Here is a 23951-nt window from a genome sequence, read left to right as displayed (position 1 = left end):
ATCACTGTGCAGAAAGTAACATCTTGTTAAATAGATACCTAATAAATAAAATTCACCGTGTACCAGACTAGTATGTTCAGGAACTTCTTTTCTAGAAAGTAAGAAAACTGATTAATCAAACTCGGTAGTTGAGTCTGTAAGACACATTTAGTACACTAGCTTCATTTGAACTCTTATATTTTTAGGCAGTGCTGAAACAAGAGAAAAATAACTACAATGCCTGGGTGTTTATTGGCCTGGCAGCTGCAGAGTTAGAGCAGCCTGATCAGGCCCAAAGTGCATACAAAAAGGCTGCTGAACTTGAACCAGGCCAGCTACTGGCATGGCAGGTATGTATTCGACTCTAGTTCCACTTTACCCTTCCTATTAAATGAACTACTGTGTTCTTTAGTATAGGAACAAGATCCAATAAACATTTGACTGTTAGGGCAGATCCTCAAGTTGTGTAAATTGTCATATAACAAATTATACCAGCTGCGGATCTCAGTCCTGGTATGTACAATGTTAAAACCAATGGGAGTTGCATGTGTGTAAAAGAGAGCAACTTTTGGATTCGTTATATTTAAATTATTATAGGTCTTCTAATGGATAAATATGTTTCATTCCCTTGGAAAACAAAAACAAACAAACAGAAAAAGTATGCTTATCCCCCTTAGGTGCTTTCTTAGTTCCCTTGCTCATGACTCAGTAAATTTAGTGTGGTGTTTCTCTCCTATGAGAGAGAGCATTTTGCACAGTAACTTTTTTCCAGCCTCTGATACAGAGTTTTGCAAATTGGACTATGTTGTTGTTTTCCATGGTCCTAGACAACAATAATAGACGCTCTTTAAGATGGTTGTGCAGCATATGGTGTGTAAGTGATAATCTGCAACGTGTTCCGTTATAGTAGATGTCTGTGCCCTTTGGGCACATCATGAAGCATATGGCTGAAGGCTAGGTCATCAATTCATCTGTCTGGTAAAAGGGAATATTTAGTGCATTGTAACTTAATAAAGAGGTTTTTTAATATCAGTAATTTTAATTTTTTTAAATGCAACAGTTGGACATATATTGAAATTACCTTCATTGAATCCTCATCAGCCAGTCATGCTGTGTCTTTTATGAGATAGTACAAAACAGTAACTTACTGAGACAAATTTTTTTTCTGTAGTCTTGCACAATTTAAGATGCTTTATTGTTGTCCATTGGCTGGTGTTAAAAGAAGATTATACTTAACGGTGTCCAGGTAGTCTCTGTTCCACTTCACTAATCTCAGAAATAATTTTAAGTAAATACAGTGAGCTTTTATTATAATGTAAATGATATTTAAGAACATATCTTAAATAGGAATGGCCATACTGGGTCAGACAATAGTCTGTCTAGCCCAGTAACCTGTCTTTCGACAGTGGCTAGAACCAGATGCTTCAGAGGGTATGAACAGAACACAGCAATTATTGAGTGATCCATCCCATGTTGTCCAGACCCAGCTTCTGGCAGTCAGTGGTTTGGGGGCACCCGGAGCATGAGGTTGCATCCCTGACCATCTTGGCTAATAGCCATTGATGGAGCTATCCACCAGGAACTTTTTTGAACCCAGTTATATTTTTGGCCTTCACAGCATCCCTGGCAACGAGTTCCACAGGTTGACTGTGCATTGTGTGAAGAAATACTCCCACGTTTTTGTTGCCCCTTTTTGACCCAAGCAGCTAGTCAAAGTTTGGGGTCCAAGGGATGCTCCAGTTAGGAGAAAAAATTGGTGATAGTCAGGTATTTCTCTGATGCAGGTTTGTTTATTTATAAAGAAAGTGTCTCTGAACATGGAAGGAATTGTATAGCAGAGAGCAGTTCTTTTGCTCACAGCACCAAGTGCACTCTTCTCAGCCTGCACCCCATCCAAAAACCTCTCTGCAGGTTTCTTCCAGGGGCAGAGACTGCTTTCAGCTGCTTTTTCAGGCTGACTTTCTCTGCTCTATGTGTTCTGCATTCCCCATCCTTCACAAAACACACTACTGAGCATCTCTGCTCAGACAGTCTGAAAACACTTGGGCAGGGTTACAAACCCTTTTTGACTTAGATGGGGGCCTTGTGAGTAACATACCCTGACAGTTTTGTTAATTGAAGAATGCATTCACACCCACTCTCAAAGAAGTTTCTGATCTAAGCAGTCACCAGTACCTCTCAGCATAACATTATATTCTGATCCTGCATTGAGATTTGAGCAGTACCTGCGCAGAGCCCCACCGAAGGCATTGGGTTCCTTATGGGCACAACTGGGCTGCATGCCTTAAAATGATCTTGGAAATAGCAGATGTGAAATCTAACATACATTTTACTTTTGTTTAGGGATTAGCAAATTTGTATGAGAAATCTAACCAAACAGATGTCAAAGAAAACTTGTTCAATGTTTACCAAAAGCTCTTGGAACTCTATGAAAGGTAAAGAATATTTTAGATTAAATTATGACACTGCAACATGTTATATTAAAATTTCAGTTGCACTGGAAAAAGTCCAGTTTTAATGCCATCACTGATACATGTCATATTCTGCACATAGTAACTAATTCTAATACTCATGTTGTATTAGAGGTAAGGCTTTGTCACCCCTAGTGGTTTTCTATAATGTGAAGTTGGGATAGCGATAAATTATCACTTTCCTATTGTCTTTTTATAAGAAGAAATCTTTTGGAATAAATATTATCTAAACTATTGACATTAAGTATCATGGTGTCATGACTGTATCCATTGGCTTAATGTGTTGCATAGATGGTTGAACTTTATAAATCTCGTAACTCTCAGTTGATGTTGATGGTTAGCATTAATATCAGTAGTACATGTACTCAGTTTTTATGGTCACAGGGAATTTCATTTCCCGTTACAGTTTATAGTTCTAAACAAAGCTAGCACTGGTTGTATGTCACCAGTTTCCACAACTGATTGGAGTGTTTTTGTGATTTATTGCTTTGTTTTTGTGATTTTGATTTTGGTTTTGTCTGATGGACACTGTCAACTTATAAATCACACATCTTTTTAAACATTTTTAATTACTTCTGTTTAAGTAACATCTAAGATAACTATAATTGAAAGATTAGTGGAAAATACTTTTGTTCCAGTTTGTTTACTTGGTGCATTTGACAGCATTTAGGATAAACTGACTATATACAGTCTGTGTAGATTTTTCACACAGCAACTGCAAGAGAAAAACTTTCTAAAAAAATTCACAATAGTTGCATTAGGACTTGGAGGCACATATAGTATCTGCAGCAACTTCTAATGCTCTCATTTAAAAAAGAAAAAAGACAAGATTTCAAGTTGGCAGTGTATCTTGAAGAATACATTTCTCCATATTTGTTAGAAATCAGACATGGCCTTTTTGTGGTTTTTTCCCCCCATCATCTTCTAGTACTGACAAGCAGAAGTGGTGTGACGTATGTAGGAAACTTGTGGAACTGTATCACCAAGAAAAAAAATACCTAGAGGTCAGTTACTGATTTACTGTCTCTCCTTTTCCTATGCAAATTATTCATTTTTTTTTTTTGCAGTAAGAACTCATCTCTCTTAATTAGACACCTGTGTTCTCCCACCAGCACTTACCACTAAATTTAGAGGCAATCTATTGAATTGACGTGTCTTAACATAAAAAGCAATCCTAGAAATGGTTAGTTTACCTTTTATTAAAATGAAGTTGCAATCATTTTGTTCAATACAGTGTTCTGAAATTCACCATGTTGATACGTTGTGTCATATAAACAAATTGCATTAAAATGTTAGTTTCTGGTTGCTGTCAAGCATTTGAATATTTTTCCACATTATTTTTTTTTAAACTCAGGGACTCAGAAGTTAGGAAATGCCAGCTCAAAGGATGCCTGTGCAACCTTAATTCTGCCCTCTTGTGTGTATGCATTATAATACAGTTTGTAATTAAATGATCACATTTTTTCTACAGTACTTTTTCACCTACTCCAGTTTTTTGGAAGTATTTCGATTCCTTGAACTTTTGAGAACTTTAATATTAGTTTCATAGCAAAAATTCTTTGCCAAGGATGATTATTAGTTTGTTATAATCTCTGGATAGCCTGAATATGCTAAGGGAAATTTTGTTTTCAATGGAAGCAAGGCAGACAAACCTTTCAAACCTTTGAAAACCTAGATGTAAAATATAAACCCCAGTTTGTTCAGTAGTAGGAAGGACTGAACCTGGGATCTCAGGTTCTAAAAGCATGAGCCTCTGCTGTATGAGCCAGAAAATCCAGCTCTGGTATCTCAAAGCCAGTATCAAACTCATAAATTCAGCTTCCTCTATGTGGTCCAGCCACTAGAGAGAGAGAGCCACACTGTGGTTATTTGATACTTACTTTGTTTCACTTCTGTTAACAGTCTCAAATTTTATTAGGTATTCCATTCTCTAGCCGAATATAATGCTGAGTCACTTCACTGCTGGAAAAGAGAATAGTGCTTGGGGGTGCTATTTTCTTTTTTAAATTGGTCATCAGAAGTATGGTTTATGACCATACTTTCTGTCATATACGTAATCAAATTCTTTACCTTACATAGTGCATGTAGGGTAGCTTGCTTCTATCAGACCTATTATAATGCAGATTCCTCTATTATGATTGAGTTTTTCAAGGAACACTTGAAGGGTTTCTTTACTGCAATATTCTGTTATACAGGGTTAAATGAGCAATTAAGGACCATCAGCTACATCCGTAGTACTAAACTGCTTAAATACCACTAGTTCTAAACAGCACGGTGAAGTAATTTGTCCAACACTCACTCATTAGCCCTATCCTCCTGGCACTCTTGCTAAGTGTTAATGCTATTTTCCGACAACTTAATTTGGGAAATTGTAAATCTTATTGGCAAGGGGTTAAAATAAATTGGAGCGATCACACTGGGTGTCAGATTTTTAAATGAGTTACAGAATGATTCATTTCTCTTTCCTGTTGACAGGTGGCTCACACATGGCATAAACTGATAAAGATAAAACAGGAGGAAGGTGCAGATAATGCTGAGCTCCACCAGCTATGGAAGAGGCTGATCCAATTACTGCCAGACAGTACACAGAATCAAGATAATGAGACACAGCAGTTGGTAATGTTTCTCCCTCCTACTCAAATCATAGAAATGTAGGGCTTGAGAGGTCAGCTAGTCCACCCCCACATCATGCTGGGGCAAGACCAAGTATATCTAGAGCATCCCTGACAGGTATTTGTCTAACCTGTTCTTAAAAATCTCCAACGATGCTGTTCCACAATCTCCCTATTCCAGTGCTTAACTATCCTTATCATTAGAAAGTTTTCCCTAATATCTAACCTCAGTCTCCCTTGCTACAAATTAATCTGATTACTTCTTGTCCTACCTTCAGTGGACATTCAGAACAATTGATCACTGTCATCTTTATAACAGCCTTTAACATATTTGAAGACTGTTATCAGGTCCCTCCTCAGTCATCTTTTCTCAAGACTAAACATGCCTTTTTTTTAACCTTTCCTCATAGGCCAGGTTTTCTAAACCTTTTATCATTTTTATTGCTCTCCTTTGGACTCCCTCCAATTTGTCCACGCCTTTCTTAAAGTGTAGCTCCCAAAACTGGACACAGTACTTCCACTGATGCTTCACCAGTGCCAAGGAGAGCGGCATAATTACCTCCCGTATCTTTCTTACGACACTCCTGTTAAATCATCCCAGATATTAGCCTTTTTTGCAACTGCATCACATTGTTGACTCTCATTCAATTTGTGATCCACTATAATGCACAAATTCTTTTCAGCAATATTACTGGCTAGCCAGTTATTCACCATTTTGTGTTTGTGCATTTGATTTTTTTCTTCTGAAGTGTACTTTGCTGTTGTCTTAATTGAATTTCATCTTGTTGATTTCAGACTAATTCTCCAATTTATCAAGCTCATTTTGAATTCTAATCCTGTCCTCCAAAATGCTTGCAACCCCTCCCATCTTGATGACATAGGCAAATTTTTATAAGCATACTTTCCACTCCATTATCTAAGTCAGTGGTTCTCAATTTTTTTTTTTTTTTGCGGACCACCTGAAAATTGCTGAGGGTCTCGGCGGACCACTAAATGAGCTTTCCAAATGTTGTTTGTACCATTAGCTAACTATTCTACAGCGCTTTGGATAAAAGCGCTGTATTAAAAAAAAACCTTAATAATTAACGTTTTTTTGTTCTACAAATAAAAGCACACTTCATATTTTAATAGCAGTAGTCTTGCCTTTCTAATGCGATGGATGTGCCCTCTCTCCCCTGCCGCAGCAGCCCTTGAGCTGGGGCTGGGAAGGAGAGAGGTCTCTCCCTCGCCATAGCAGTCACAGAGCTGACGCTGGGAAGGAGGGCCATCTCTCCCTGGCAGCCTCAGCTCTGGAGCTGAGGAAAGTCGCCTCTTTCTCTGGCTGCCGCAGCCCCGCATGTCGAAAATTCCCCCCATCCCCTCTTCTCACCCCACTGCCCCCTCCCATCTACCCCTTATTCCCCCCAAGGCCACTACCTCACCTTACATGTCCATCTTCTCCAGGGGTCCAAGCACCTAATTAGTGGAGCCATGCCTGTGTGGCTCCACTAATTAGGTAGTTGGCCCTTCATTCTCTTGTGTGCGGCCGCCCAGGCGTGCATCCTAGAGGGAACTATCCACGGACCACCTGATTGGAGCTCACGGACCACTGGTGGTCAACAGACCACAGTTTGAGAACCTCTGAACTAAGTCATTAATGAAAATGAATAATGGTTCTGGATCCAGGACTGACCCCTCTGGAACCCCATTAGCTATACCATTGATAACTACTCTTTGAGTATAGTTTTTCAAACAGTTATAGTTATTTTAACTAGACCACATTTCCCTAGTTTGTCTATGAGAATGTCACATGGGATTGTGTCAGATAAAATCAAGATATGTCATGTCTACTACCACCCACCCACTAGGTCAGTAACCCAGTCAAAGAAGGAAATTAGGTTGGTTTGGCATGATTTGTTCTTGACAAATCCATGTTGCTATTGCTTATCATCCTATTGACCTGTAAGTGCTTATAAATTGATTGTTTAATAATTTGTTCCAGTATCTTTTGAGGTATCGAAGTTAGGCTGACTGGTCTATAATTCTCTGGGTCCTTTTTGTTTCCCTTTTTAAAGATAGGTACTATGTTTGCCCTTCTCCAGTCCTGTGGGATCTCACTTGTCCTCCATGAATTCTCAAAGATTATCACTAATGGTTCCAAAATTCCTTCAGCTAGTTCCTTAAGTACCTTTGGGTGAATTTCATCAGACCATGCCAACTTGAATACATCTAACTTAACTAAATATTCTTTAATCCATTCTTTCTCTGTTCTGGCATGTGTTCCTTCCCCCTTGTTGTTAATATGAATTGTGTTAAGCATTTGGTCACAATTAATCTTTTTAGTGAAGACGGAAGCAAAATAGCCATTACACACCTTAGTGGATATAGACAACTAGACTTTGGGTAAAATTTTAAAAAGTGCTTAAGTGACATGAAGAGCCCAAGACCCACTGACTTTCAGTGGGATTTAGGCTTTTGAAATTTTGCCCTTAGGTTCCTAAGTCACTTAGGCTCTGCTCCACAAAGGTATTCCACTGAAATCAGTGGAAGTTGGGAGCCTAAATAACGTTGTGGACCTGGGCCATAGACCCTTTAAAAAATATTACACACGGTGTCCCCCAGAGTATTGGTAATAGAAATGAAATTCGGAGAATTTTCTGGTGATGGAATAATACGCTTTTGAAAAGCCCCTGTGCAAAATAATGTAGTGTCTTACATAACTGCTGATTTAAAAAAAAATCTTTTGTGAAGCATTACTTTTAAAAGCTCAGATTCATTTTGGCAGTGTTAAGGTTCTATCTTAAAGGCACACAAGATAGGAGCATCAAAATGAAAACTTGCATACCAGTATTTAAAAGTTATTTAAGCGCATAGCTCTCATAATAGATAGTGCTTCACATGTACTCCTTTTGTACATATCTTATGCCACTGCATGGATTAGATTGTTTACCTTCTTCAACTAGTAGCAGATTTACTACCAAGATTTGAACACTATATGAAAAATATTTGAGTATGAAGAACCACCCTGTTATGTATTTTGCTCTTTGCACAACAGAAGTCCTATGAAGGACCACATGGGCACAGTGGGGCCAAATATACATATTATAATCATGTTCATGGTATACTACGCCCTGTTTAGTCACCCAAAACCGTGACTAAATTTCATAAGTTCACCGTTCGTTGCTTTTCTTGCTAATTCTCACTGTTGTACACTTACCAATTTCTTATTTCAGCTTTTGACTGCATTTGAACATGCAGTGAACTCTGCAGACACAGTTCCCAGTGAAGATCATGAAAAGCTTTATAAAAACTTCATTCAGTGTTTGTCAAAAGTAAGAACAGTTTAATTTATAGTCTCTTCAATAACACAAATAACATCTAATAATACTGCACAAATAGCTAAATAAATTGCTTTGACTTTTTCCCCCCCTTACAAGTTTCCTCATGAGACTGCTAGGCTGAAGAAGGCCTGTGATGATATGATGGTTTTGTATCCTACCATGAGTTATCCTTTAGAAGTGCTCTGCTTGCACTTTATTCAGTCAGGTGAGTGGGATGGTTTTGGTTCATTTTTGTTGTTCCAAATCTTGTATCTTTTCACTGTGACTTTTGTCTTGCCCTTCACTCCCCCAGTCCTTCTCATAAAAAAGGGAACCAGTCTTTCAAGATCTATTACTTCACTTTGTTGAGGGAAGTTGTAGTTTGAGGCAGCTTGCACCACTTTTCAGCACAAATATATTGTCTATATTAGGTGCTATGTTTCTACCACCCTGGAGAGGAAGACAGTTCTGTCCTAAACTATAATGTCTCAGAGCTGTGAAACTTAGTAATACTGTACCATCAAAGGACTTCTTAAAAAAAATAAGTATTCTTTGTTCAAGACCAGTTCTGGATTCTTGATTCCTTTGTTGGCAGTGTACCCAGTCCCATGGGAAGAGTTCTTCATGATACTCAAGAGGAGCCTCTCTAGATAAAAGAAGATTAGCTACATGAGGTTTGAAGAGAATCCTGTTTACTTGTCTTTGATGGAAAGGATGGTGACAATTAAACAAAGCTCTAGAGATAGCTAAAGTGAGAGAATTGGTGAACCAGTATACCCCTTTCCTCTTGGCAGGAACATTCATGAATCTTTCTCCACAAGACTTCCTGGTGGGTGGGGAGTAAACAGGGCTTTTTAGGGTATTTCAGTGAAGTGAAGGAAAGGGGTCTTTTTAAAAAACAGATTTGTTTGTTATATGCTTTAAGAAGGCAGCATGCTGTCTTCCACAGTGCTGGGTTTGAAACTGTTAAATTTCAGTTTTGAGCGCTCACTATTGCATTAATATTGTACAAGTGAATAGTGATTTTAGATGTGTTAGCTTTGAGTGTCACAGCGGATACCTTAAAGGGGCCAGAAGTGACTTTCAAGTTGGACACCCCCCAAAAAACTATTTGTAAATATACAGTCATATTGACCAGGAATGTCACACAAAAACTAAGAAGTATATGCCAAGAATCCATACAGAAATTCCTGTGTTTTTTAAACAATAAAGCTGTATAATTTCCTTTGTTAGGAGTGGAAGAATGCCTTATAGTACCAAGTTTCAGGGAGCTAGGCATCATGAAAGTAATACATGAGCAGAAGAATGGTAATACAGAACTCTTAATTTCAGTGTTTAAAATAATTGAACCCAGTGGAAAGGAACCAGCAAGAACAAACCAAACAAGCATAATTCATCTACAAGAAGAGCTAGTACATAGTATTTTGTATCACAGCAGAACAATCCAGAACATGTGCATTCTATTAAATTAAATATAAGTCTGAATCCAAATATGTAATCAGACTTTTATGCTTAAAACAAAGAGAAGGTAATTGTTAAGCTCATTCTGTTTCTTTGTGACTTTCCTGAGCATCTTAACGCTGAAGTTCCATCTCAAAATAGATATGGCTTGCTGCTCTGGAATGCACTGATCTTCACCAGGCACAAAACTGCTGAATTCACTCCTCCATGCAAAGAGTCATTTATTATTTTCATCTCTATGTGCCTGGACCAGTATTGGTAAAATGAATCTTAACTATCCAACCATATAGTTTCCTGGGCTTTAACAGTTTTCAGTGTTCTCTCTTTATCCTTGTTGGAATAAGCAGACATCCATTTCAGTTACAGTTATTCCATTAAATTCAATGGAATTACTGATCCTATGCCAGTGGTGAACTTGTTCAGAGACAAAAGGAATTCCTACTGACTATGGAATTTGCTGGGTGATCTTGGCCATGTCACTTCACTTCGCTGTGCCTGATTCCCTTCCAACCCTTTGTCTGTCTTGAAAGATTATAAGCCCTGTGGGGAAGAGACTGTCTTTTATCTAGGTGTTTGCATTGTGCCTAACATAATGGGACCCTGATTGCAATTGGGGTTTTCTTAGCACCACATATAATACACTGTATAGCCTAAATGTAAAGATTAAACAGTGATTTCTTTATTGTAGTGTGCCGATACTACGTTGCAGTCCATTTATACATAAATGGTCATTTAGCTGACAGTTTTGCACTTTAAGAAACGTGGGCTTGAAACTGCACTCAAATTCTGGCATGTGTTCACTTATTTATAGAACATAAAACATTGTAAAGATGTTATGGCCAGCACCTCAAAGATCACAGAATATAATACTGTACACAATATCTAAACAAATTTTACAAGGTGTATTGTTTAGACCATGCTTCCATTTTCTACAGGCTAATCCAGGTTAAACAAATATATAAAAAGTTATAATTGAACAATCATAGAAATTTAGACCAAGATTTTGAAAAATGTGTGTCTACTTTAAAGGTAAGGCTCGCAGATCCATATTTAAGCACCTAAATAAGTGACTTTAGGGCTACTATGATTTATGCTGTCAACCAGCCTCAGAATTGGGGGAATATGAATGTGGCTTAATGCCACCTTTTTCTCCACTTCTGAGCTGTGCCAAGCACATCTAAAATACAGTACAGGATCTGGTCTGGAGTGTTGAAGCTAAAGAAACAGGGAAGTCAGTTGAATCCCATCTCTGTACAATTATGGAAATTAGAAATTTTGAATCTAGCAGTAGAATCTCTCAAATTTGTCTTCACTCTTCTGGTAGTGAGGTGCCACAATTTATCTCTTTAAAAATGTTACGGGTTTATCGTCAGTTAAAAAATTCTTGTCATCATTGATAATGCAACATTTTGGTGATTGATACAGCACCAATTGTAGAAATTTCTGCTTTCAGAAAATCCAGTTTGCCTCATCTAAGTTGTTGCTTAGGAAAATATGAATACAAAAATTACTCTTTTTAGACAAAGATCACAGGTAATGGTAACCGACAGCCTTCACTCTCCCATGAATATTTGTGCAAATTCCCAGGATCCTGAACACTGTAACCTCTAAAGGTGGATTGAATTTTGCTTTGAGTAATTTAAAAAAGGGGGTTAATTTCACTTTTAAGATGTAGCCCTTCTTATCCCTCATAGATTTGTTGGCCTCGGTATTCAGTATTCCTTAACACTATATACTTTTAAAATTTCCATTTTTAATAATCTAATTTCAAGATATGTTTTTTGTAAGATATCTTGACCAAGCTTCAGCTTGCTCTAGGAGACTAGGTATCCAGCTTGGATTCATTTTTAAAGGCATGAAATAGTTAGCTATCCCAGCAGAACCCTTCTACTTGAGAATTTCTCAGTGAGATTACAGGGTGCAAAGTAGACTGAGGGAACAGTTGCCCTGAGTTGTGGCCTCCCCTGAACAGTCAGTACCTGCTTCTGCTACTTCTGAGATTTTGGCAATGGCTTACAAACTTACATGGATATAACTACATCACTCAGGGGTGTGAAAAATCCATATCCCTGAGTGACGCAGTTATACTGACTTAACCCCCAGTGTAGACAGCTCTGTGTCAATGGGAGGGCTTCTCCCATCAACATAGCTACCACCTCTCATGGAGGAGGATTATTAACTACTCTGACGGGAAAAGCTATCCTGTTGGTGTAGTAGCATCTGCACTGAAGCGCTACAGTGGCGCAGCTCGGCTGATGCACTGTTTTAAATTTGGACCTACCCTTAGTATGCTGAATCTTCATGACTTTATTTTCCAGCACTTGTATATAAAATTTTCTGGAGTTGGCATTTTTTTGGGTGATATTGTGTGTACAATCTTGTAGAATGTGGCTTCTTTCTAGGCCCCCTATATACAGCGCTGCTCATTTGACTTATGCGCCTTATGTGTGTTCTGCTGCCCTGCCACCTGGCATCGGCGGCCCAGGTAACACAATGTATAATCAATTGAGAACCACTGAGTTAAAGCATTTGTACTGTAGATTTTTAAAACGACATATATTATGTCAAGTTTTACAAATAGGAAATGCTCATGATCAGAAAATAATATGCTCTAAAAATAGATGGTTTTGGTATATATTAAAAAAAATCCATGTTCCATTAATGCCATGCAGAAATGCCAGATGCATGTACAGCCATCTGAACAATTACTTTAATCTGTTTTTAATTTTTTTTAACCATTTATTACATTTGTGTCTTGCTTTCTACCATGGATCTCTGCCTTCCTTCCCCAAGTCTGCCTATAACTTCAGAGCTGCCACAAACATGGGAAAGCACAGAAGTTGTATTTTCTTTTAAAAGATTGCACAAATTCATTTACTGTGCCACTAGGGCTTCAATTTTCTAACAGTATTTCTATTTCCCTTTTGTATTGGTAACTAAAGATGAGCAGGTTGTGTATGCATATGGGAAATATCACTGACATCCTGATGTGCTAACTGATCCCAAAAATGGACAATCAATCAACTGGCAACTGAAATCTTGTAAATTATTGTAAATATCCTATCTCCTAGAACTGGAAGGGTCCTTGAAAGGTCATTGAGTCCAGCCCCCTGCCTTCACTAGCAGGACCAAGTACTGATTTTGCCTCAGATCCCAAAGTGGCCCCCTCAAGGATTGAATTCACAACCCTGGGTTTAGCAGGCCAATGCTCAAACCACTGAGTTATCCGTCCCCCCGGATAAATTCTTGTCTATAAAAAACTGTACCATAAAGTAGGAGATTCACCACCCAAACTTCTTTTGGTTTAACTGTGCTGCATAGTTTATACACAGGATGAATCTTATTTCAGCGGCTCTTAGAATATCTTACCTTAATGACATGGTCATTTAGACCAGGCTGGAAAGTCATCTTGATCACTTGGGAAGTTTAATCTTGCCTGTAGCTCATGTAGGGTTGATGATAACCTTCCAGCACACACACAGAAAAGAGACTGCAGGGATAATTTTAAAGTGGCAGTAAGTCCTGAAATATACACAGTAAAGTAAGTTCTGCAGATGCATATGCTTACTTTTTAAAAAGTGACTTTTATTCTCTCGTAGGTTTGGGTGGCAACTACAGATACCTTGTATCTATATTTTCATGTTGATGCTTCTCATAATCCATATATAATCAATAAACAGTGTACACTGGTGGTTCTCAATCTATTTACCATTGTGGGCTGCATATGCAGCTCTCTATTATGTGGGCCGCATCCACACAATATATATGCTACCTGTATGGCCAGGAGGATGTCACATGGGCCGCAGCTGTGTGCTGATTGGGCAGCAAGTGGGCTGCTGGTTGAAAACAGCTGATCTACATGGTATTAAGCTTAACTAGGTTTCAATCATCTTCCATATGAAGGACAGCCTGCTCAGTTTCCAAGTCCTTCAAACCCTTCCAGCAGCATTTTGCCCTCTTAGGTACAATCTCATGTCTTTCTCTGTCTGCTGGGCCTCTTGACCCCAGTATGAACTAGTATGATATTTCTCTGGAATTGTTTACCTGTGCCAGAATCTGCAGTAATTAACCCTCCCCCCAATTTTAATTCTCAGGGGGTGAGACTTGGTAACCCTCCCTGATGGGGCTAGACTACAAGTTATATATAGCATTTATAGATACACAAGTTTATGACAAATCCTATGTCACATCTCAATATACTAACTAGTCTTTTGAAGTTTCCATACTTCCATGGTTTCACATCTACTACAGTGGCGAGATAGAGGAGTGGAGTATTCGTCTAGTTACAAGTTCCTGAGTGAAATTCCTGAAGTGAGATAGCATGGGCTTCTTTCTTCCTCTCCTGTGCTGTAGTGACAGCCTCTGGTTCAGTAATGTTTGTACGTGCTGTCCATTTTTACAAGTGGTTTGAACTGAAACTTGGCTGCTATGAGAGCATTTAAGCCACTGTAATTACTGATTAACAAGGGTTTATGTAGTTCAAGCCTTTTTCCTCTGGAGTTAAACTGGGCATTCCTTTGTTCATAGTGCCTTAGGAGACCACCAGGAGTGAACTTTCTGTTAGGTCCTTTGGGAAGGGGAGAAGGTACAAGAAACTAAAGGCTATATTCACAAAGAAACTAAAGCACCTAGAAAATCACTTGGATTCACAAAGCCTGGGTTAGGTGCCTAAACTCCTGATACAATGAGTGGGAAGAGATAGGTGCTTTAGAATGGGATTCACAAATTCAGCATGGTAGGTGGGGAACCTCCTAAGCTAACCACTGGGAAATGCCAAGCTGAGGGGGTATGTGCTAAGCCCTGCCCATCTCACAGAGAGAGGTGCCAAGTCCATGCTTCAGGGAAGCATCTCCCTCCTCTTGGGATTCTCAGGTGCAGACCCTCTTTTGGAGTTAGGCACCTTTGCTGTTTTTGGGGTGGGAAGAGAAAGACTCTCTCCCTTAAAACTGTTAGCTCAGTAGTTAGGGGCTCACCTGGGATGTGGGAGTCCTCTGTCCACCTGAAGGCAAGAAGGTATTTGAACAGGAATTGGCTACCTCTCAGATGCGTACTCCAATCACTGAGCTATAGGATATTCTGATGTGGGGCCCCCTCAGTCTCTCTCCTGTTGAAGCTGTTCCACTGAAGAAATAATTTGAAAAAAAAAAAAAAAAAAAAGGTAATTGGAATAGGGGGACTGGATCCTGGGTCTCCCATCTGAGTGCTCGAAACATCAAGCTACAGAGTCATTCTCATGTTTGCACACTTTCTCTCTCACCTAACTATTCTTTCAAATTGCATTATGTAGTCAGACTGCAAGGTCCTCTGTAAGGGACTCGTGGGATGGGGTATTCAGGCAAGCGTTAATTTTGGCTTGTTGTAGCAGGTGGGATCTTCACTGGGCTAAATTGAAAGGCCTATCTAGAAAGTAGTTTCCCTTAATGAGGATATGACCTTTAGCAATGTAACCTGAGTGGCTAAATCCAAATTCCAGACTTACAAATTTTGGTATGTGGTTCAGAGGTATTAAGTACCTGTAGTGTTTCTTGACTCTGTCTGTATAGTACTTCTGAAAACTGGTTGCTAGTTTTAGAAATTACTGTATGGTAGGAAACTGCTACTAAAAATTCAGCCAAATTAGGTCTGATGGCTAAGTAAATTAATTTCTTTCTAAATCTGTTGAGTAGAATAAATTTTTAAATCTTCTTGTGACTTTTGGTTGTTATGCACCATCAAACTGTGGTTATGAGAAATTTTCTTTTTCTGATACTAGGCAGTTTCACTGAAGAGGCCCTGCGTTGTTGTTGCAGGCTTATGGAGATGGACTCAAGTAGCAGCCCGGGCCTTATTGGTTTAGGTATCAAATTCCTCCAAGAAAAAAAATATGAAGAAGCTGTCAAGAGCCTAACTGAAGGTAAACATGTAATATGAAAGGAATGGATAACATGTTGCATAGTAATGAATATTTCTGCTAGGTACAATTGCTAAATTATACTGGATTTATTTTAGGCTTTGTGCTCAAAGTGGAATCAGCTAAATATTTTATAATTAGGTAAAACAAGCAGTAAATTTAGAGGAACATTGCTTGAAATCTAGCCAATTTTTTAAAAAAAAGTTAAAAGGTGTTTCGGTTACTACATCTGCTCCTTACCAATTCTGAAATGTTTCTATAAGTGTGTTCCTTTTTTTTTTTTTTAAACACTTTTTCCCCCTCTCACCCTGTTGCTGAGTCAAATCCCACACAATCCCAAGGGCAGAGGATGCATATTATACAAAAGAAACAGTGAAATTGACTGTTCTGTTACCAATGCATAAAGTAAATTATAATATTTTTCTAACCTTTCAGTTGTAGCCTTATGAAAATAGATTAAAAACAAACTCAGAGGTGACTCTTTTTTCATTAAGCTATGGTGTCCCTTTAAAAACTTCTTTATGTGTATATTTACACTAAAATGATTGTCTTGACCTTTGAAAGAGAATCTTTAAGCTTTTATACAGCAGCTATAACTACTGCAGTGTTTTATGTTAAACTAATATTTGATTTATTAGTGGCTTGGTTGCACTCAGACGTAAAAGGCTCTCTTAAAATGGGTCATGACTAGAGCTTGTTGGAAAATAAGGATTTTTCCCCCCATGGAAAATTTTCAACTTTTTGACTGGAAATCTGAAATATTTCAATTTATTGATACCATTGATGTCAATGCCTATGGGAGTGATAATCAGGTGCCTTACGCCCCCAGTCAGACTACATCTCCCATGATGACCCCTGGCTAGGGATTCCTATGATGTACCTCTCCTCATCACGAGAAGAGACTATGGTGTGTCATGGGAGATGTAGTCTGGCTGGGGAGCCTGGTCCATAGAGACAAATGGGAAGTTGTGGCATCTGAACTACAACCCCAATGAGGCATGGCATCATATCCATATGAAAATATTTCATTTTTTGGTCAAAAACACAGGTTTTCAGGCATTCAGCTTTTTGACATAAAACCAATTTTCTGAAGAAAGCAGATTCTGTTTTCCCCCCCAAAAAACCTTAACGTAAAAACCCAGTTTTCTGTGGAATGTAGGGACTTTTGACATGAAATAGATTTTTTGGTTTAAAAAAAATTGAATTCCTGAACATCTTTTTGGCCAAGAACTAAAAATACTGCAACCAGCCCTAGTCATGAACTCAAATTTCAGGTTCATTTAGTTAAAGTGCCTAATATGGGAAAGAATGAGTGGCATGGAGCAAGTGAAACTGAGTCATTGTTAGTTGCTAAACTGCCGCCCCCCCCCCCACCTTCAAAATATCCCCTTACATTTTTTTTCCTAAACCAAACACTGTGTCTGTGATGGGGGAGTACAGTTAATACCATGCGTCTGTCTGCTGGGTTTCATTTCAAGGCTTTGAGGGAACTTCAGGCTGTGGCATGGTAAGGAAAGTTGAATCTATTGTTGACAGATACCAGTGGACAATCAAGGTACTTACACTTTTGAGTAACAGATTGGCTCAAGTTTTATTGGGGTGGGAGCGTGGAGAGGGGTGACTAAATCTTAAAACACCAGTGAACTCCTCAATTATCACCAGATTTTTAACATTCTGTTTTTAAGGAAGGCTAGTGAGGAAGTTGTGGTGAAATAGCTTTAATATTATCTAAGTCCTGAAATTTCTTTGATCTCTTTCAGTCTGCCTTTAGACCTGGGTGGAGCTCATGCTGTATTGGCCTCTGTAGATCTTTTGGTGGTGGACAAAGACCCGAGGGGAAATTTTTGGAGTAGTCCAGGAGATTTTGGTGCTCATCTCCTATTAAGTGGAAATTTTTATATTCAAAATGAAAATATATCTCTAAACCATAGTGGTGTGTAATTCCTTGCCTTTTTCTCCCAGTTTCTTGCTGGATAGGAAGAATATTGTGAAAATACTGAATGTGTCATAATAGCAAAACTTGCACTCCTTTTTTTTTTTTTTTTTAGGTCCACCTTATTTCATTGTTAATTACAAGTGGCAAGATAATGTTATAAGCCTGGACTAAAATAAAATAAGATCTCTATTTGGGTCTCTGTGCCACTTAGCATGGTGATTCGTGGTGGTGTGTTCGTGATAAAACTGTAATGTACTACCACTTCCAACACCCACTAAGGCTATCTGTATCCCCAAGATTTATTTTAAACAAATACTGATTTTAAAAATATTTGTTCTAGGTTTGCAGCAGACCAGCCGATGTCAAGCAGCATGGTATTATCTGGCAGAGGCGCAAATGAAAATGCATAAACATAAAGAAGCTGTTATTTCCTGCAATCGAGGTAATTATCCTTTAGCTGAAAAGAGTGGTAGTTCCTAATCTTTCACTTTATACTAGATTAGAAAACAATATGGTCATGTTAGCTTACTTTGTAGCAAATACAAAGAAGTGAGTTATATTGTGCTTCTGAACTATAACTATCTTAAGAAATCTGATCCAAAGGCTAATAAGGTGTCCCTTCTCAAAATGTTAGTGAAAAAATAATTTTCTGTAGTGCCAACTGAAGAAGCTAATGTTATGGTTACAAATAGAAGGGTACTCTGCATGGATTTTTTTTTCCCCTCTGAAAAGGCCTGGTGCAATTGAAGGATAAAATAATATCTAGCTAGATGTATTCACAAGTCCATCTTACACATGGACAACTTCCCATGGTGTTCAAGCTCTAGAGTTGTTAAACTGTCTTGATCCTTTGAGATTCTCAGCTATTATTTATTGGAGCAATTTCCAAAACTGCAATTACTGATACTAAGTTCAATCTTGTTTTCCACCTGAATTTTACTCTACACAGATAAGGGAAAGCTAAATTTTGCTTTTAAAGGGACACTGTCAGTTCAAAATGTCTGAAAACTTTGTACCTAGTAAGGTACATGATTATTATAACTGGAAAACTAGTGAAAATAAAGTATTTCCTTTTTCCCCCCAGTTTCTTCTGTATGTTTGACAGCACCTTGTATACAGTCAATTCCACATCCATCCTAGTATAGCTAAGTGCTCTCTTTCTAAACAGATTTAAGTAACAGGGGAACAGAAAAGACCAAGTAACACACTTTTAAAAAAAATCTTAAGAAAAATGGTATGATAGAGGGTGCTCTGTCAAATTTGAACACTTAAATAAGTAAGCATCACAAAATGTCAAGTTGATAGTGCCCTTCTTAAATCAAGCATGGAACTAAAATGAAATCTTTCATTTTTTAACAGCTCTTAAGATATCAGGACAATTTGATGATGATAGTGGCAATCTACAGCAGAAATACATTGCCCTTCATTTGAAAGCAGAGGCTCTTATTAAAATAGCAGGTGCTGACGCTGCAGAAGAAGCCATTAGCACTCTTGAGCAGGTATTTTTTGGCTGATATAGGTATATTTAAAGCAAATCAAGCTGTCTTCCTATTGCACTCACAATCAAAGAATGTTTCCACTCCCCTTATTTTATTCCCAGTGCAGAGAATTATTTTATATCCACAGTATTTGGTAAAACATGTCTCCCTCTCTCTCACCTTCCACATCTTATCCACATTCTTAGTCACTTCAACTCTGAGTTGGCAGTCTCTCTTCTACTATCAATCTTTAAATTTTCAACCTGTCTCACTGATGACCTCCATTTTCGCACCTTATTATCTCCGGTCCCTTCTTTTTGTTTTAGCTTTATTTTTGTTTTAATATAAACACACAATGAAACAAAACCTATATAAACACAAGATGGAAAAACCAAAGAAAAAAACAAAATTCAATGTTTATGATTTGTAAAACAAACCCTGAACCCATAGAGGTCACACACAGCATCAGTTATTAAAGTGACTAAATAGATAAAATGAGAACATATCCCCAGTACACATAGGTTTAATACAGGGGTCGGCAACGTTTGGCACGCGGCTCGCCAGGGTAAGAACCCTGGCGGGCTGGGCCAGTTTTATTTACCTGCTGACGCGGCAGGTTTGGCCGGTCGTGGCTCCCACTGGCCGCGGTTCGCCGTCCCGGGCCAATGGGGGCGGCGGGAAGCCGTGGCCAGCACATCGCTCGCTCGCACCGCTTCCCGCCGCCCCCATTGGCCCGGGACGGCGAATCGCGGCCAGTGGGGGCCGCGATCGGCCGAACCTGCCACGTCAGCAGGTAAATAAAACTGGCCCGGCCCGCCAGGGTACTTACCCTGGCGAGCCGCGTGCCAAACGTTGCCGACCCCTGGTTTAATATATACTCAACTGCAAAAGTATGCAATAGTTATGTGACCAGACAGCCTCACATTTTTTCCAAGCGTTTCTATTAGACAGTCATTTTTTGTCCATTTAGGTAGTACTAGAGTGCTCACTAAACAGTCTATGTATGAGGGAGGAATTGCAGATTTCCATTTTCTCAAACTAATACTCTGGGCCCCTATAGCTACTGAAGTGTCTTACTGTGAACTTGTAATACAAGCTCATCCAGCACTCCTAAAATACACAAGCTTGGAGAGGAATGATAGCTGCACTTAAAGAGAGCACTCAGTATGGAATTCCAGAATACATGCACTGTTTGACAGATATAGAGGATGTGTGAAAGGTTGGGATGTGGCTGTTAGTATCTCCAACATTTACTGTGTGTTGCCAATCTAGCCTTAAACAAATGTTCTGGAGTCCAGCAGTACCTGTTCTAATATCTTGTTCTGAAAGAATCACAAGGATGAAAAACTGCAGGTATCTTCACATTAACTCTGGGTCCTTCTTAAAGTCTAGCTCTGTTTCCTCTAGTTCACTTCTCTCTGACTTAGTGGAAAAACATTAAGTATACTTTATCTTGAAGCACTCTTTTCTCACTTATTTATGGTGACAAATACAGGGAGGAGAGAATGAGGGACAGCTCCTGGTTGCTGCTTTACTATCCCATCTTGCTCTTTGTCTCCAAAATCTTAGTGCATGCTGTTTTACTCACTGCTTAGACTTCCCTCCCAGCTCTGCCCTTGATCTCTTCCATTTGCTCCCTACACTCCACAGAAACCACTCTGTCCAAGGTCACTTAAGCGCCTATCTAAATCAATGAAATTCTTCCTTTTCCTTATTCTCCCTTAATATGTAAGCTTCCTTTTAAGACTGTTTTAAACTGTGGGAGGTGCACTATCAATGTGAAATTGCATGTTTAATATTATTATGACCTTCAGTCTTGCCCTGAGAAGTGCAGTGTGCCTCACCATATACCTTGGGGGGAGGAAGGAGAATTGACAGCTGACACACAAGCAGAAATGCATAACAGACTTTCAAAGATAACACATTGAAGCAGGTTTTACTTTGGATAGCTCCACTAAGTTTTATATTAACTATTCTGCAGCATTTATCTTCAGTTACCTTGCTGTCTGATTTTTTTTTTTTTTTTTTTTTGAAACTCAGCCCCGAAAAACGTCTGCTTAAAATGGTTAATTCCACAACTATAAAATCTGTTCTAATGCTACATTAAGCTTCTTTAGAGAAGATATGCAAATCTTATTTTAAAAATAAAACTCTACCCTTATATGTATATTTTACATTTTCTATACCCAAAGTCCTTTTACTTGCTGATCTACAAGCTGTAGCATACTTCTTTGCTATGATGAGTCAGTAGAACAAAGGCCAGTTAGTTATAACTTTCAAGGATCTAAATAACCCCCTCCAAAACTTAAATTCATGTATGTACTGAACACTTCTATTGTGAATGGCATTCAACACAGATTCCTAGCATTACTTAATTTCTCTAAAAGATTTGAAGCACAGCCATAACAATTTCTAAGTGGCTTTTGTTATCTGGGGACAGAAAGGGTAGAGTTAATATATTTACTATTTGTATTATGCCTGGAGATGGGTCTAATATCTTAGATGAGTAATAACCTATCGATTGTAGGGTTCAATAAAGTTTCAGCTAGTGTTTACTATTTTCTAGGTTTCAGATATAAATAATGACCCAGTGCTTCTAGCTCTCAAAGGTCAGGCTTATCTGAACAAAGGTTTGATTGATCAAGCTTCAAAGGTAATCTGTTCTTTTTCTTTTAAATTGAACTGTTTTTATTCCTGTATATAACTGGGGAAAAAAATCAAAACATATCCTTTGGCAGGTTGCACAACAGCTCGTGTTGTCCCACCCTCACCTGGCAGAAGCCCATGCTCTTGAGGGTTTGATTCATTATACCCAAAAGAATTATCAACAGGCAGAGAGAAGGTAGGTTTTTTTTTGTGTGACTCTATAAGGCATGAGGGAACTCTTTAAGGACTTATATGACCTTTTTCCTCTCTCCCCACCCCCTGTGCCTCCTCTTTTACTTAGCTTTCAAAGAGCGATTGAAAGAAAAGCTGAAATTGCAGAGTACCATCACTACCTAGGACTCACTTACTGGTTCATGGGTGAAGAAATAAGGAAAGATAAAACAAAAGCTCTCACTCAGTTTCTGAAGGTAACAAAAACACCGTTAACATGTTCATGTGGAACTGTTTATTATAAAACCTAAGTTAAAAAATATCTTGGCTGGAATGAGGCTAAATGTGTATCTAATGTTTCACAAGCTGAGAGGTTGGAAAGCTTGCATGTAGGACAAATTAAAAGTGGAAGCTGGGGAAAATGGATCTCCATGCAAACTCTTTCTTGAAACCATGTGACTCCTTGAAAGCTACTTGCTGCCTCCTCACCTTGCTCTCATAGAGGCTCCTAATGCAGCCTAATGGTAGTGACTTAGGAAGCAGCTTCTGACCTACCTTTTCTCCTGGGCTATGCAGTCCAGGCCGATGCACATGCAACTTCAGAAAGTGGGGAAGGAGGCAAAGAAGGGAAAATTAAAGTGGCAACTGAAAAAATGGGAGGAAAGGGGCAGGAGAGACAAAAAAGGAGGGTTGGGAAATTTCAAGTTGGATAACCAAGTTGAAAGGTTGGGTGCTACTGATTTAAGTAAGCTGGGGTTTTCCCCTTGTTTTTTTCCTATATAGAAATGAATGTGTACACAATTGTGATGCATGCGACTCACTTAAGGGACATGTCGAGCACGCTGCATTCTTGTTTTTTGGCATGGATTATAAACTTGGTCAACAGATACACCACAGGTTTTTTTCAACAGACTTGTTTTTTGTGTTTTGGGGTTTTCGTTTTTTTTAAATAAACCCAAACCACAACCTTTTACCCTCTGTATATAGGGGTATTTCTTTTTCTCACTCTGGCTGGGAAAAGAACATTTATAGACTCCAATCTGAAGAGTGAAAGAATTACATCCTCATCTACTGCCCCAGTCTGATCTCTGTGCTGTATGCTGGACAATATGAAAATGACACTTCTAATAATTTATGTATGTTGGCCTTTTTCATTGATCACTACAAAACTGTCACTCTGCTGTTTGTGGCCTTTCAGACCTAAACAATAGCAAAACTTAAAGTTCCCATTGTTAAGATTGTTTAAACTTCAGTACATAACAAAATAAATCAGCTTGAAGTTCTGCATGATGTAATGCAGCAAAACTACAAGCACAGTGCTAGAAAAATGACAGTATTTTAAACTTACAGTTGTAACAACACTCTAAATGCTTATTAAAGTGGATTGTAATGTTCCCTTCACAACTTGTTTTGTCTGATGTGCAACATTCACAAGCATTTGGCATATTTATAACCCTCGGTAAACTCTGTGAAACAATTGAGTATTTTTTTGTTTTAAAATTCTGCCTAGCTTTAATATATTACCTTTGATGCTACATGAGAAATTCACAAGTAACGTATGTCTTTGGTTCGATATGGCCTCTGTTGTGTAAATATTTACACATCAATGGACTCATTCTTGTGTATTTATAATTATGCTTCAAAATGCACCGTATTCTTTTCCATTGATGTGCCTGTTCGTAGGCTGCAAAATTGGACAGCTACATGGGAAGCGTCTTCTGCTATTTAGGTCATTACTACAGAGATGTAGCTGGAGACAAAAGCAGAGCTCGTGGCTGCTATAAAAAGGCTTTTGAACTAGATAGAACTGATGGAGAAGCTGGAGCAGCAGCTGTAGACTTAAGTGTGGAACTTGGAGACACGGTATTGTATATCCATTTTTTTGAGCATTTATGGTCCAATTTGAAGTGACTTGTAGAAGAACAGATTTTCTTGTCTTCAAAATACATAGAGTTTTGAGACTGGACACTTGGTCTCTTTTTCATTGTTTAGTAATGTTATAGCTTCA

The 23951-nt window shown here is 38.5% G+C and overlaps 1 protein-coding gene across 3 annotated transcripts in view; it reads left to right on the top strand.

Annotated features, from left to right (window-relative positions):
- TTC37 (tetratricopeptide repeat domain 37) overlaps window positions 1-23951 on the top strand; it is an 89544-nt gene that overhangs the window by 3139 nt on the left and 62454 nt on the right. For all 3 annotated transcript variants that reach the window (XM_029910902.1, XM_024206841.3, XM_024206849.3), the window contains exons 3-15: window positions 186-329; window positions 2323-2414; window positions 3379-3454; window positions 4926-5066; window positions 8275-8373; window positions 8479-8587; window positions 15575-15715; window positions 17989-18090; window positions 19008-19147; window positions 21693-21779; window positions 21865-21968; window positions 22074-22200; window positions 23627-23806. In XM_029910902.1, coding sequence (XP_029766762.1) covers window positions 186-329; window positions 2323-2414; window positions 3379-3454; window positions 4926-5066; window positions 8275-8373; window positions 8479-8587; window positions 15575-15715; window positions 17989-18090; window positions 19008-19147; window positions 21693-21779; window positions 21865-21968; window positions 22074-22200; window positions 23627-23806 — 1542 coding nt within the window. The remainder of the gene's footprint in view (window positions 1-185; window positions 330-2322; window positions 2415-3378; window positions 3455-4925; window positions 5067-8274; window positions 8374-8478; window positions 8588-15574; window positions 15716-17988; window positions 18091-19007; window positions 19148-21692; window positions 21780-21864; window positions 21969-22073; window positions 22201-23626; window positions 23807-23951) is intronic.

The sequence above is a fragment of the Terrapene carolina genome, unplaced genomic scaffold (assembly GCF_002925995.2).
Source record: "Terrapene carolina triunguis isolate 2854851 unplaced genomic scaffold, T_m_triunguis-2.0 Scaffold69, whole genome shotgun sequence".
Classification (NCBI taxonomy): Eukaryota; Metazoa; Chordata; order Testudines; family Emydidae; genus Terrapene; species Terrapene triunguis.
Note: the sequence above shows the minus strand (reverse complement) of the source record. Positions and strands in the feature narration are given on the sequence as shown.